Source organism: Pseudonaja textilis, chromosome 2 (genome assembly GCF_049901715.1).
Source record: "Pseudonaja textilis isolate UNSWEBS1 chromosome 2, rPseTex1.2, whole genome shotgun sequence".
NCBI lineage: Eukaryota > Metazoa > Chordata > Lepidosauria > Squamata > Elapidae > Pseudonaja > Pseudonaja textilis.
Genome location: NC_141991.1, coordinates 248,875,372 through 248,891,198, shown reverse-complemented (window position 1 = coordinate 248,891,198; position 15,827 = coordinate 248,875,372). Strand labels below are relative to the sequence as shown.

Here is a 15,827-nt window from a genome sequence, read left to right as displayed (position 1 = left end):
ATTAGGGAGTGGACTGCTGCCTTCAAAGATTGTGGGGGCTGGCAGCAGCGATGAGGAGGTTCCCGAGGAGCCTGTGCCAAGTGCACGTGCACGAAGGATTTCTCGGAGGAAAGAACAATTATAGCAGCACAGGCGACTCGGGAGTAAGGTTATAAGGTAATGGCCCCTCCCTCAAGAAGATAAAAGCCAAGTTTGGAAAAGTGTTCTTTGCAGACAGCAAAGAAGCTCTTAAGCTCAACTGGTGGACATCTTAGTTCGTATTTGGAGAATCTTGTAAATTAGTTTTTATCTCTGGGTTTTTGGCAGCCTGGACAAACAACTTGGTAAGGCTCTTTCTTGTCGGAGCAAATTAGTGGAAAGCAGCCCTCAGAATAGAATTTGTTATTAATCCTTAAAAGGTGGGGGCTGCTGCCTTTGTCTGTGTTTGCTCTTTGGGATCCCGGTTGGGCCAGAGGCTTCCTGGGAGGGCGAAAACAGCCTCAAATGGGCCGAAAATCAGCTGGGAGGTATGCGCGTGTGCACTGCAAGTAAAGGGGTGGGGGTGTTGTGTGTGCGTGGGGGGGGCGGGACGCATTGCATTGTGGGTGCCAGCACATGCGCACTTTTGACACACCACAACAAAAAGGTTCGCCCTCACTGTGATAGGGGTTCTTCAAACAAGCATGTTGGGCTTTGTCCACCATGGAATCACTTCTTCCTGAAGGCTACATTGGCTTGGGACAATTCAGGACAGATCTTGGTGGATCTCCATCCAACCTCTGTGCATCCATGGACTCCCACGTTAGCAAAGAAAACGCCAACCTGAAGGCCATCTGAGGTTACCTGACAAGGTCCTTGTGAAGCTCCAGGAAAGTCACATAATTGGCCTTGCTGAACCCTTTTGCTGTTGGTTTTTCGCTCCCACCCGCTGGGCTGTCCATCTGGAGCATTTTGCTAGCCGAATGGTGGAAGTCGCTGGCCTCAATCAGATGCTGCTTCAGGTCATTCAACAGGCTGAGGTGAACAGGACTCTGGAAAAATCTCTTCCCAATGCAGCCATCGTTGGGTAGCCTTAAAAGCAGAAATCCTGCTGTTTATAATCAACACAAACCAACCATGGTGGGATTCAAAATTATTTACTATCATTCTGTGGGCGTGGCTTGGTGGGCATCAGGTGGTTTGGTTGGTGTGGCAGGGGAAGGGCACTGCAAAATCTCCATTCCCTCCCCAACCCACTAACCTGCTTTCCAGCTCCGTTCTCCTGTGCAGGGCAACCAAAGAAGACCCAACCGATCAGCTGGGACTCGATGGGAGGCAGAGAAGAGATGGGGTTGTGTTGCCGGTCAGAGGTGGGATTGGCCGGTTCTCCGGACTACTCAAAATTTCTGCTATTGGTTCTCTAGAACTGGTCAGAACTGGCTGAATACCACCTCTGAAACCAACTGATTTTAGTGTTCCTGGTGTGTAATTAACGGTATGATTCTGCGCCTTTTCTTTCCCAATCTTAACGCACATTTTTTTAAAAAAGAAAAAAATTACATATTTTAAAGGTCTTCTTTGAAATATACACTGCTCAAAAAAATAAAGGGAACACTTAAACAACACAATGTAACTCCAAGTCAATCACACTTCTGTGAAATCAAACTGTCCGCTTAGGTAGCAACACTGACTGACAATCAATTTCACATGCTGTTGTGCAAATGGAATAGACAACAGGTGGAAAGCAGAGGCAGTTAGCAAGACATCCCCAATAAAGGAGTGGTTCTGCAGGTGGTGACCACAGACCGCTTCTCAGTTCCTATGCTTTCTGGCTGATGGTTTGGTCACTTTTGAATGCTGGCGGTGCTTTCATTCTAGTGGTAGCATGAGACGGAGTCTAGAACCCACACAAGTGGCTCAGGTAGTGCAGCTCATCCAGGATGGCACATCAATGCAAGCTGTGGCAAGAAGGTTTGCTGTGTCTGTCAGCGTAGTGTCCAGAGCATGGAGGCGCTACCAGGAGACAGGCCAGTACATCCAGAGACGTGGAGGAGGCCGTAGGAAGGCAACAACCCAGCATCAGGACCGCTACCTCGGCCTTTGTGCAAGGAGGGACAGGAGGAGCACTGCCAGAGCCCTGCAAAATGACCTCCAGCGAGCCACAAATGTGCATGTGGCTGCTCAAATGGTCAGAAACAAACTCCATGAGGGTGTTATGAGGGCCTGACGTCCACAGGTGGGGGTTGTGCTTACAGCCCAACACCGTGCAGGATGTTTGGCATTTGCCAGAGAACACCAAGATTGGCAAATTCGCCACTGGCGCCCTGTGCTCTTCACAGATGAAAGCAGGTTCACACTGAGCACGTGTGAAAGACGTGACAGGGTCTGGAAACACCGTGGAGAACGTTCTGCTGCCTGCAACATCTTCTAGCATGACCGGTTTGGCAGTGGGTCAGTAATGGGGTGGGGTGGCATTTCTTTACGGGGCTGCACAGCCCTCCATGTGCTCGCCAGAGGTAGCCTGATTGCCATTAGGTACCGAGATGAGATCCTCAGACCCCTTGTGAGACCATATGCTGGTGCGGTTGGCCCTGGCTTCCTCCTAATGCAAGACAATGCTAGACCTCATGTGGCTGGAGTGTGTCAGCAGTTCCTGCAAGATGAAGGCATTGATGCTATGGACTTGCCCACCCATTCCCCAGACCTGAATCCAATTGAGCACATCTGGGACATCTCGCTCCATCCATGTCTCGCTCCATCCACCAATGCCGCGTTGCACCACAGACCGTCCAGGAGTTGGGGGATGCTTTAGTCCAGGTGTGGGAGGAGATCCCTCAGGAGACCATCTGCCACCTCATCAGGAGCATCCCCAGGTGTTGTAGGGAGGTCATACAGGCACGTGGAGGCCACACACACTACTGAGCCTCATTTTGACTTGTTTTAAGGACATTACACCAAAGTTGGATCAGCCTGTAGTGTTTTTTTCCACTTTAATTTTGAATGTAACTCCAAATCCAGACCTCCATGGGTTGCTAAATTTGATTTCCGTTGATAATTTTTGTGTGATTTTGTTGTCAGCACATTCAACTATGTAATAAACAATGTATTTAATAAGAATGTTCATTCAGATCTAGGATGTCTTATTTTTGGGTTCCCTTTATTTTTTTGAGCAGTGTACATATTTTCACCAGAGTTGAGTGGGGCTCTCTAGGACATATGGGCATATATGGAGATCTTTCCCATATATCTTTTTTTTTTGATTCATTCAGATTTCTGTATCCTTCCTTTATATTTTTGATAAATAACTCAAGGCAGCGAACATATCCAACATACCTTCCTCCTCTTATTTTCTCCGCAACAACAATTTTGTCAGGTTGGTTGGGCTAAGAGAGAGGGAGTGTTCAAAACGGATCCAGTAGGCAATCCTGTCTAAGGTGGGACTAGAATTCAGTCTCCAGGCAATTGGTGCGAAGTCATATAGCTGGTTTCGAGGCCTAAAGCAGGACTAGAACTCCCAGTCTCCTAGTGACTGGCCCAAAGCTGGATTTTGTGCCTAAAGCAGAATTAAAACTCGCAGTCTCCCAATGATTGACCCAAAGTCATACAGCTGGCTTTGATGGCTAAGGCAGGACTAGAATTCCCAGTCTCCTGGTTTCTATCCTGGGGCTTTAACCACTGGACATAACTGCCTCTTATAGTCTACTCTCTCTTGAAACTAGAAGACGAGACGATTGGAACACGGGTCTTTCAGCGTTCAAATCAACTCACACAATTCAACAAAACCTCCCATCGTTCGCCAGCGGTCCACTCACCCATCCTGCAATCCCGGGCGCTGCAAATAGAGAAGGAAGAATTTCTGGCAAATAAGAGGAAGGAGAGGGTGATCCACTGGGGTGCTTAGGGCTTGGTGAGCCCATCGGTAAATCAGCAGGCGCTGCAGAGAAGGCACGATGGGCAGCTTGAGCTGGGCCTGAGCTTTCTGCAGAAGGAAGGAGGGAGGGAGGGAAGAAAGGGAGGAGAAAGGGAGGGAAGGAGGGAAGGAAGGGAGCAAGGCAGGAAGGAAGGGAAGAAAGAAGGGGAGGAAGGAGGGAGGGGGAAAGAAAGGAAGGTGGGAGAGATAGTGGGGAGAGGAAGGCAGGCAGGCAGGGAGGAAGGAAGGAGGAAGGAAGGAAGGTGGGAGGGAAGAAAGAAAGGAGAAAGGGAGAGAAGGAGGGAAGGAAGGAGCAAGGCAGGAAGGAAGGAAGAAAGAAGGGGAGGAGGAGGGAGGGGAAGAAAGGAAGGTGGGAGGGATGGTGGGAGAGGAAGGCAGGCAGGGAGGAAGGAAGGAAGGAAGTGGGAGGAAGGAGGAAGGAGGAAGGAAGGAAGGTGGGAGGGAGGGAGGGAGAGGAAGGCAGGGAGGGAAGATAGGAGGAAGGGAGGGAGAAAGGGGGAGCGAGGGAGAGGAAGGCAAGGAAGGAGGGGAGGGAGGGGGAAGGGGAGAGAAGGGGAAAGGAAGGGGAGGGGAGATGGGAGAGGAAGGCAGGGAGGGAAGAGGGAGAGGAAGTTGAGGAGGAAAGGAAGAAATGGGGAGGGAGGAGGAGAGGAGGAGAAGGAAGGAAGATGGGGAGGGGGGATGGAGGGAGGGAGAGGGAGGAAGGAAGGAAGGCAGGGAGGGGAGGTGGGGAGAAAGGAGGGGGAAAAGAAGAAAGGTGGGAGGGAAAGAAGGAGGGAGTTTGGGTTAGAGGATGTTCAGTAATTGATTCATTCATTGTTATATAACATTTCATTCCCACAGCTTCACCGTTCTGAAGCATTGCCAAAAGAGAGGTACAGTACAATTATTTTTTTTAAAATGTTGACATATTTGGCAGAAATGTTAAGACTGCCAAGAAGCATGGGGATCAGATGTGCTTATTTGAGTCAGAAAACATAGGTTATCATGGATAAGCAGACTGAAAGAAAACATAGGATTTTGTTCCCATAGGTGACGACAACGGCCTCAGGAGACTTTAGTATGCGCAGAAGTGGAAAGGAACACGAATTCCCACAACTGAGGAATGGGTTTTGAAATGAATGGAGTTGGCAGAGATGCCAAAACTCGCTACTTTGGTGGAAGACAAAAATATTACCTCGCTTTGTTTTCATCTGGAGAGCACGCTTGGACTTCTTGCTTAAGATAAAAATGCGGTTCTGCTTTGAGGATTTGGCAATTAGATTTGTTAGGATGATGAAAATATTGTGTGTTTTAATTCTTATTATAGTGCAGGTCCACTATATTTATTTTTGCTTATGTTTAACCTCAGAGCAAGAAACTTCTTGTTATAGGCTAACGTTATTTGGATTGTTATAATCTGCGTATATACGTTTTCATGTCTCCTTTTTAACTCGAGTGTCGTTTTAGCGCAAGATCCAGAAAACGTGAACAGAACTGGCCCACAGAATCACAGAATAAGACTCAAATGAATGGATAACAACATCAAAAGTTTAATGTCCTATTTATTTGTACCTGTACTGAAAAAAAGTAGGAAGTCAGTCCCTCCCTTTTTTGTGACTTTATAACTTTTTTTTCCCTTTTTTGATCTTTCTCCCTCAAAGTTTTCTTTTTGTTATTTTGTCTTTTTTTTTTTAAAGAATAAAGTTGTTTTAAAATGCTTAAACAAAACTTAGCTTTTTTTAAAAAAAGGAGTAACTGAATAAAATCTCTTTGAGAATTTATATTATGATTCTAGTCTCCTCAAATGTAAATAATACAAGGTATTATCCAAAGAGAAATACGGAGCGGTTTCAGCTAATCAAAGGTTTGGCAACACCTCACATTGTTGATGCTCTCCGAATTTGGTTGTTTTCTTGCAGATGTTTCCTTGCTCAAACTAGGTAACATCATCAGTGCTGGCAAGGAATGGGTTTTGCAGAGCTCTGCAAAGCCCTTTCCTAACTAGCGTGGATGATGTAATCTAGTTGGGTAATGAAACGTCTGAAAGAAAACAAACAAGCTCATAGAGCACCGAGGACCCCTCGTTTCAACCCTGAAAGCTACAAATATTCTTTTTTTTTTTATCAATATCTCACATCCTTCAGGTGGTGGGCCGGGAAAAACCATCGTTCTGGGAGATGTTATTTAAATAAAGAATAATTTGCGGATTTACCTTCAGAGTCTGCTCCGGTGAATCGGAATTGGTAACCAACTCCCTCACCACAACTCTACGGAGCTGGGAATCCTCTTCAAATATGGACTCCATATTCAGAACACTCCATGCAAACCAAACCTGTAAATTAGAAAGCAACATTGGTCTGTTTATTTATTTATTTTGTCTATCTATATAAAAGCGAAATTCCACACTCTCGCATCATCACGAAATCTCCAGAACCGTAAAGCCTACAAACTTGAAATTCGGGATGTATGTTCCTCTTGGCTTCTAGGTGCTCACTATGAAAGGATTTTTCGAAACGACCATCAGAGCATTTTTAGTATTTCCTATATTATTATTATTATTAACACATGGCCGGGGGAGGGCCAGCGGAGCAGGGAATCTGGCTGTAAATGGGCTGAGGCGGGTGGCTGGGGGTGGAAGCCAAGACTCCATGCCTTAAACGTCCTAAACTCACCTGTAGCATTCCCTGCCTCCCCATTCTAGGAGAAAGCACAATTGTGATGACCCGGGGCGTGGCACAAAGACAACGTAGTCACATAAGTAAGAAGCGTCCATTTAGTGCCTCCAACTTTGCCCCCAACTTCGGCTGGAGAAAAAAAACTCTCTCAAGAACAGTCTTTAAAGTGGAGGAAATTCAGTCCCAAAACAGAGTACATACAAACTGTAAATAAAAATCCACACAAACCACGCTGTGGTAATTCACTTGACAGGGCAGGAGAGCGAATTGCAGACTTGAAAGGCTAACAAAACACACACAGTTGGGAAGATGCCAGGAACACAGATAAGCCTCGAAGATAATAGATACAATTTGATTCCAACAAGTTGCTGTGCGTAGCTTTCCTTTTTAAACCCTGTGTTCCCAGCTGCAGCTAATGAAGGGAATCAGGGCCCTTTCCTCCCCCGTAAGCCACGCAACTCACGTTGCTCCCTTCTCCATTCCTCCCTGCGTACTCTAGGATGAAGAGGGGGTGGGCCTGGGTCTTCCTCTGAATTTCCTCTGCCTTGCTCTACCTCTCCCCTACTCTGCCCAGCTGGACTTTGCCCTTCCCCAGTTTCCTCCACAGCCAACGGAGCCACTCTCCCACTCCCTGTCAGCTGCTTGGCTTCCCCCTCAGAATCAGATTCCGACAGGGGCATGACAACAATCATGTCTCCTCTACATGGTCTTGCAAGGCCATCTTAAGTCTATGGAGGAAGATGGTTTTATGAGAAGCTAAGAAGCATCAGGTGCAACAGAAACAAAAGTTGTGTTCATAGCACTAAAAATTTTTCCCATGGTATCTCTGCACAAGAATGTGATTTAGTAATGATCAAGGCAAATTGGCACTAGATAAAGAGTCCAAGGAGTTCACAGTGGCAAGGACTTACGTCTCTTGTGGCTGCAAAACTGATAGCACATTTGACCCCACCTTCAGGCACCACCTGGTTATTTCCTACGAGAACGGGCCATAAACCCCAAGCAAAATTTTAGTCCATCAACTCCAGGATGCTTTCTTTACCTGCGTGGAATTAGCATTTCCCTCTATGAAGGACGGTGTGATGTTGCCTGCCACAATCCAGCTGACCAAGGAAGATAGCAGCCCTTTGTCGCTGTGATAGCCCAGAGCATTCTGGGAAATTTGAGGAAAAGAGAAGACATGTGGGTTAAGACAAAGCTGCCTTCTTTACAGAGTCCTTCCATAACAAAGAAACATTAAAAAAAATTCTGGGACTGAAATTTTAAAAAATAAATGTCGATCCCTGGTTAGGGCCCATCGAAAATCTACTTTAAAAGAACTGTGTCAATCCATCACTCAACTTGTTTGGATTTAGCAGGGCCCATTCTGTAGTCCCAACCATTACGGTTATAAAATACAATTTATGGCTTTAGGTATTGTGCCAATTCAGACAAATGTAGTTTAGCTAATGAGCAAATCGTGTGATGCTTCCAGGTTAACATGCAGCAAGGAGATTCATTTATAACGCTCGTTCCCAAAAAATATGGCTATTTAATTCATGTCGGCTGTGTTTAATCAGCTACCATTAACAGACTCATTTTTAGAGAAGGGTAATAATCCAATTTTCCTTTCTCTGTAAACAAGAAAATTTGAATCCTAGCTTCTCTTGTAATGTGTGTGTTATGTGTGTGCGTGCCACTTTTTGTGTGCGTTCTAATCAAAAGGAGATTTCTAATGCAAAAAATAAATTAATTAAAAAGTGTCTCAATTAAAAAAAAAACACTCATAAGAAGCAAAATATATAAATATTTCTATCCAGGCTGTTATATTTCACTAGGCTTGCCTGCAGGAGCTACCAGACCTATAATCTCCATATCTCCCTCCCTCCCTCCGTCTATCTATCGTCTTTTAATGACTCCGTAATCCCTTACATCGGGGGGAATCGGGGCAACTGAATGGAGCTCAGCGTTTACTGGCCGGATGCCATTCCTCTCGACAATGCAGAGTTGGAAAGCATCTGTCCTCAAATTTGAACCGAGTTTAAAACCAAATGGAAGCCCAGTTTTAAATATTATTCTTTAGCCCTTCCTCTATCTGTGAGAGCTAACTTGGATTTAGCTAACTTGGATCCATTATCATCATTTAATGACCCCATAATCCCTCGCGGGGTGGAGTCTGGGCAGCTGAATGGAGCTAGGATTTACTGGCCGGATACTGTTCCTGTTGCCAATGCGGAGCAGTGTGCCGAGAAAGAGAAACATCTGCCGCTGCCTAGGATCGAACTCACAGCCTCCTGATGGTTAAGGCGAGAGCTCCACCTCTAGGCCGCTGCACCACTCCCTTAAAATAATATCTTTGGATCTGCAAAATTACTTTTTTTCAAATGTGTACTTTTTTTTAATGGAGAGAATATTGCAAAATCATCAAAAGCTGGCGAGAGATCTTAGGAACACGGTTAACGAATCTTGCGGCGTTTCACTGATCCCGTTGGGTAAGATCTGTTGGGTGCAAAGGATCGGGACCATCCGTCAAGTTGCAGCACAAAAGATTTATTCAAATTTATATATAAGAATCTAGTCAACTAACGTTCAACACTAAATTGGCCCCATATGACGGTCAAGTGACTTCAGGAGGGCTTGGTCTTAGACCATTTGTGGCAATGTAAGGATTCTAAGCTGATGACGCACTTAACGCCACCTTCCAGTTCTGCCTGCTATTCTCCTACAATAGGGGTTCACAATACCAGGTCCATGGACCGGCAACGGGCTGTGGAATGCCAGAAATTGAGCCACACAAACAAGCGAAGTCCCATCCGTGGGATGCAGGCAGCAAGTGAAACCACGCTCACACCGGACCGTGAAAATTTTCTCTCCACAGGTTGTCCAAAAGGTTGGGGGCCATTATCCTACAAGATCTCAATCCACTGGAGAAGCCTGTGGATTTATTGTGGCCTGTCGGCCGTTGGTCCCTCTAGCAGTCGAATAAGAGGAGGAGGAGGAGGAGGAGGCATGGGAGTCAGGGTTAGCATCAGCGCTCTGAGGGGGATGAGGAAATGGAGCTCTGTGTGTGTGTAAGAGAGAGAGAGGCAGAGCCTGGATCATCCATCAGCCCTCAGGTAGAGAGTCAACAGCCCCTAGGTCTGGAGGTGGTTGATGAGGAAGAGGAGGAACAACTGGGTCCAGTGCCTGACACGCAGATGTGCATAAGGCAGAGGAGAGGAGAGCAGTGGAAATCTATGGGCCGGTCCTTGGGACAGAAGAGTCAGTGACGATGGGGACCCATACCTTGTGTTGTTGATAGAGCAACTTCTGCACACAATCCTCTTGGTTGAACTGAAAGGCGGCTTGGCACAAACCGTCCATCAGTTTGAGGACGGCTCTCTCCTTGTGCCAAAGCTGTTGGCTGGTCAAGACCTGGACCCAGAATTCCAACACGGCAGCCGGGCCGATTCCACCGGGGTGGCTGCTCATAAAAATGTGGCTCTGTCAAAATAAAGCAGAGAGTGACTTAGTCAAAAGGGGGAAAGATCCGAGTCCTACACAGGCGGTCCTCGACTTATGACCATGAATTGAGGTCAAGATTTCCATTGCTAAAAGCAAGGCGGTTGTTAAGGGAGTCCCATCCCGTTTTATGACCCCCTTTTTTTTTGCCATGGTTGTTAAACGTATCACAACAGTTGTTAAGGGGATCGTGCAGTCGTTAAGAAATTCCTGGCTTCCCTCATTGACTCTGCTTGTTGGAAGCTCCCTAGTAAAGTCACAAATGACAATCGCACCTACACCCCCCCGTCCCTCCGCAAGGACTGTACAACCATCGTAAATACATGCCAAGTTCCCCTAGTTTCATTATATGACAGCGGGGATGCTGCAACAGTTTGAGACTGTCTGTAAGTCATACTTTTAGTGCTATTGTGAGCGGTATTATGAGACATGGTGGCGCAGTGGTCAGAGCGCAGTACTGCAGGCTAGTTCTGCTGACTGCCAGCTGCCTGCAGTTTGACAGTTCCAATCTCACCAGGCTCAAGGTTGACCCAGCCTTCAGCTGTTGTGGTCCGCGGAACTGGCAGCAGAGTCGCACAGTGAGGAGGAACATGGGGCAGTTTTGGAGTCTGGGGAGGACTCGGGTGAGGGATCTGCCTCCGACACAGAGAAAGGGCCAGGGCCATCTGAAAGTTATGTGTTGACTCCGGAGTCTCCAGTATCTGACATCAGCGAGGCAGAGGAACCGGGGGAGACTGTTCCCAGTGTGCTCTTGCACAGAGCTGCCAGAAGGCAAGAACAGTTAAGACAAAAGGGGCGACTCGGGAGTAAGGCTTGGAGGTGATTGGCCTCTCCCATAAGTTATAAAGGAGGAGCAAAGGGACAGGAGCCTTTGCAGGAAGCAACTTTGTTCGTTCTGGTCTGTTTAAACTCTGAAGCTCCGTGTTGACTTTGTGCGCCATTTGGCCTTGTAGAACATCTAATTGGCAGTATTTCAAGGGAGATAAAGGTGGGTGCTTATCAGCCTTATCCTGAGGGACTGTGGTAGACTTCTGTTGGACTATTCATAAACTGTTTGGGACTCATTACAGGTCATGAATGCATATTATTCACAGCAGTTGAAATAATAATAAAAAAAGTTTTTGGGGAACAGTGTGTGATTGTTATTATCTCAGGAAGTCTTGGTGAGAACAGTTCCATCCTTCTGAGGTAAAATGAGGGCCCAGATTGTTGAGGGACAATAGGCTGACTCTGTAAAGTGCTTAGAGAGGGCTGTAAAGCACTGTAAAGCCGTATATAAGTCTGAGTGGTATGATGAAAATATAAGACTGTGGTATGATAAAAAATAAAATATATAGACACTTTCAAAGACATTATGTCAGGAATGCCCTACTCCTAGTATGAGGAAAAGTTAAAGCAAAAAACTACATGAAGATACCAGTCTGGCTCTCTACAACGGCAGCTCTGACACATCAAAATGTGGTAAACTTGGAAAAAATGGTAACGTATAAAGATATTTTAAATGAGAAAGGGGAACTTAAAACTAATCAACAACTGCTAAATCAAGAGGTGGACCTTACATGGTGGCCACACTTGCAAATGCAATCAAGATATGAAAAAGAGGTAAAGATATATATGGTTTCTATAAAGAGCCAACAATATTTGATCTAATACTATGAGGTGTGGATAAAAAGCTAATCAAGAAAACATAGTTATTTATTAAGTCTTAAAATGGAAGGTGAAAAAGGGGAAAGAAACAGTGATAACGTAAGTGCTATTGCTATTGTAACTTGCAACAGTCATTAACAAAAGGTTGTAAATTGAGGACTACTTTGTTTTTGTTTCCTGGTTCTCCTTATCTGATTGAAACCGGTGTAGAAAGTTAGCACCCACCCCTTTCCTAGAAAAATGGAAATATTTTAGGATTATTAAAAAGGCAGAATATTTCCCCTAAAACAGAAGCAGAATCTCAAAGAGGGAGAAACTCATCCCCTCCCCAACACACACACACCTTGGTTAATGGGCCAGTAACTGTGAGACGGATCTTGGAGTCTTAGTGGACAACCAGCTAAATATGAGCCAGCAGTGTGTAGCAGCAGCCAAAAAAGCCAATGCAATCTTAACTTGCATTAACAGAGGGATACAATTGAGATCAAGGGAGGTACTAATACCCCTCTATAAAGCCTTAGTAAGGCCACACCTAGAGTACTGCATCCAGTTTTGGTCACTGCATTATAAAGATGTTGAGACTGTAGAAAAGGTACAGAGAAGAGCAACCAGGATGATGAAGGGACTGGAGGCTAAAAGATACAGTGAACGGTTGAAGGAACTGGGCCTGGCTAGTCTAGGGAAGAGAAGGACCAGGGGAGACAGGATAGCAGTCTTCTAATATTTGAGGGGCTGCCACAGGGAGGAGGAAGGGGTCAAGCTATTTCCCCAGGCATCTGAAGGCCAGACAAGGAATAATGGATGGAAACTGAACAAGGAGAGATTTAATCTGGAAATAAGGAGAAACTTTCTGACAGTGAGAACAATCAACCCACGGAACAGAAGTTTCCCTCAGAAGTTGTGGAAGCGCCATCACTTGAGACTTTCAAGAAGAGACTGGACTGCCATTTGTCAGAAATGGTGTAGGGTCTCTCGCTTGGGCAGGGGGTTGGACTAGAGGACCTACAAGGTCCCTTCCAACTCTGATTATCTGTTATAGATATTCATTTTCTAATATTTCCATTAAGGCCTGAGCCAGTCTATTTTACCTAACAAAGATCTATTCCAGGGAGAGCTATAATAGGAATTGCCCAAAGCCCTCTTCATTACATCATCGCCTAGCAAGAGTCAACCAAGGACAGTCCTGTACTGTACGCAGGACAGCCTACAGAGTTGCTCCTGCACAGACCCCATGGGAGTCTGACAACCAATCAGAACACAAGCTCAAATTCAAAGCCCAACAGACGGTATAAAACCCCCGGAATCTCAGCACCTCAGCCCTTCCTTCTTTAGCGCTCCAAGCCACGTGGTCCTGTCCACCATTAAACCATCTTTCCAAACAGCCTCCATGTTTCCAGTGCCTTTTTCCCCCACTTGGAACTGAACCCAGATGGACATTTCTTCCAACACCAGAATAAGGATCTTCAGGGACACACACACACACACCCCGAGGCGCTTCTATTTCCTGACCTGAATCATGGAGTTCAACAGCGTAATGTTTTTGCCGTAACTCGTGCCGGTCAAATGCTGAGTCACCCTGTGGGTCATTTGCTGAGTCATCCCTTGGGGAACCCCGCTGTCCAGCTGAAGGAACTGGTGGAAGAAGGAGAGAAACCTAGGGAAGCCACAGACAAGTTGGCCATCTTAATTATCCAATCACAGGCAGAGGTTTCTCCATTCATATTTCCCCACCCCCCCCCCAACCCCAACCAAAACCCCGCCTCCATCCCAACGCTGAAAGAGCCTTTGGACTCAGTCGGAGCAACCCATAACAAGTGGGACTATCCAGGGGTGGGCTTCAAAAATTTTTTAGCTAAGGGTTCTCTGCTAAGGGTTGCTGGGTGGGTGTGGCCATGGTGGGTGTGGCTTAGTCGGCCTCCTGCACCGTGGCAGGAGGGGCGTTTTTTGCTTTCCCCGGACTCCGGAGGCTTTCCTCAAGCCTCCAGGAGGGCGAAAACGGCTTCCCCAGGCTGTGGAGGTTGGAAACAGGGCCATTTCCAGCCTTCCCAAATTTCTGAGAGGCCCGTTTTTCACTCTTCCTGAGGCTCCACATGGGCCCTGCACCCAAAACGAGCTACATGGGGGCTCCTGGGTGGGTAGAGCCAGCCAGGAGTGGGATTTGGAGATTTTCCGAACTGCACAGAATCTTAGCTAGGGGCTCTCCCGAATGCCTGTGAGACTCCAACAGCCCACCCCTGGGCCTATCAATATACAGGTAGTCCAACATACTTGGTTGGCAAAAAATGATAAAGCAGCATATAGATTTGAAGCCAAAAATATTCTTATTGGGCATTCTGCTGGGAAAGTATGATAAAAGGACTATATATTTGACTAGCTGGACACCCGTGCTTCGCTACAAAACTATGTGGTCGGGCTTAAGTTTTGGGGGAGGAAAATAAGCAGAAAAATATTCTGCCTCTGTCTGCCAGCATCCATCATTATTCATCTGGCAAGTGTCCTGTCAGCGTGTGAGAGAGTTGAGGGCTGTTTGGAAACTGAAATAGTATTTGCTCTGTAAGCAAGGAGACAGCAAGGAGCCTGGGCGTGGCTTTGCTCAACTATTCTGTACTAAAGCTGCTTGGTGCTGTGAAACTGAAACTCCTCTCCTCTGCTTGTGTTTTGCCTTTGGAACAGATTTATTTTCAGGTGGGGAGGGGAAGTAGAACTCCTTAGCATCAGAGCGTGTTAATAATAATAATATAGGAAATATTAATGCTCTGATGGTCATTTCGGAAAATCCTTTCTTAGGGAGCACCTAGAAGGCAAGAGGAATATAGGTGCCAAATTTCAAGTTTGTAGGCTTTACGGTTCCGGAGACTTTGTTATGATGTGTGAGTGGCATTTCACTTTTATATAAATAGAAGATTTTACATGTATTAACTGCAGCCAGAATTGTAGTTGCACAACAATGGAAAAGTGATGAGATCCTGGCAGATAAGAGTATAATAATAATAAAAAATTAGAATGTGCAGAAATGGATAGATTAACGGTTACAATTAAGGAAAAAGAAGAAACTGAATACTTTGTGATAGGGGACTTATTTTACCAATGGTTACGATAATAAAAACTGAAGCTCGAAATATGGGGATATAAAAAGGACAAATGTTATAAAGGAGATTTGTTATAAAGTAGATAAAAGACCAGCCCAAACCATGATAAAGAACAAGGTAATTCTGAAACTCACTTTTCGTTCTTGAGAAGGTAATAATGGCACGGGTAGAAGAGAAGCAACACCTTATCCAGGACGTGGACGACGGTTCTCAAATGTCGCGATTGTACCAGAATGCCCAAATAAGGGATCCCTTCAGCACAGAACTTCTCAATGCTATCAACATAAAGAAACAAAATAGATTTCTTTTTGCAGGTTCACGGGTGCTAAATCCAAAGAGTGTTGCGGTGGCCTAGAGGTGGAGGTCTCACCTCACAAGCAGGAGGCTGAGAGTTCGATCCTAGGTAGAGGAAGATATTTTTCTCTCTCTGGGCACACTGAGAATATATATCTGCCAAACAAAACTCTGCATTGGCAACAGTAAGGGCATCCGGCCAGTAAACCCTAAGCTCCATTCAGCTGCCCAGACTCCACCCCACGAGGGATTATGGGGTCGTTAAACGATGATGATGACGGATCCAAGTTAGCTAAATCCAAGTTAGCTCTCACAGATAGAGGAAGGGCTGAAGGATAACATTTAAAACTGGGCTTCCTTTTGGTTTTAAGCTCGGGTTAAGTTTGAGGACAGATGTTTTCCAACCCCTGGCATCAAACTTCTTTCTTTTCAAGATCCTCCTCTTTAAGCTAGATAGGAAAATGGGTTCTCAGATGTTCTATCCAGATGCCCACCTGTTTGTAACGAATTACTCCTATGTTGGCTTAGCTATTATGGTTTCCTATGAAGAGAACTTTGAGAATTGTAATTCAAAAAGAAAAAGAAAGAAATGGGAAGATTTCAAGCCATCTTTACCAGCGGGGGGCGGGGGACGACAAAACACCTTATTCTGAATAAAATTAGCAACACAGAAGCTCCAAGGTGGTAACATTTATTCTGATGGAATGAGACTTGATTGGCAGGTTTTGCCATAGGTGATGAGAACAACTGTCACTGGGACTGTACTGCCTT

General features: G+C 45.8%; 1 protein-coding gene across 1 annotated transcript in view; it reads right to left on the bottom strand.

The window, feature by feature from the left end:
* EPG5 (ectopic P-granules 5 autophagy tethering factor) overlaps positions 1–15,827 on the bottom strand; it is a 103,814-nt gene that overhangs the window by 51,712 nt on the left and 36,275 nt on the right. Inside the window, exons 17-23 of the mRNA XM_087927550.1 lie at positions 14,897–15,037; positions 13,183–13,327; positions 9,811–10,008; positions 7,589–7,699; positions 6,084–6,203; positions 3,771–3,937; positions 823–1,050 (exon numbers count right to left, since the gene is read on the bottom strand). Of these exons, the coding sequence (XP_087783676.1) occupies positions 823–1,050; positions 3,771–3,937; positions 6,084–6,203; positions 7,589–7,699; positions 9,811–10,008; positions 13,183–13,327; positions 14,897–15,037 (1,110 nt within the window). The remainder of the gene's footprint in view (positions 1–822; positions 1,051–3,770; positions 3,938–6,083; positions 6,204–7,588; positions 7,700–9,810; positions 10,009–13,182; positions 13,328–14,896; positions 15,038–15,827) is intronic.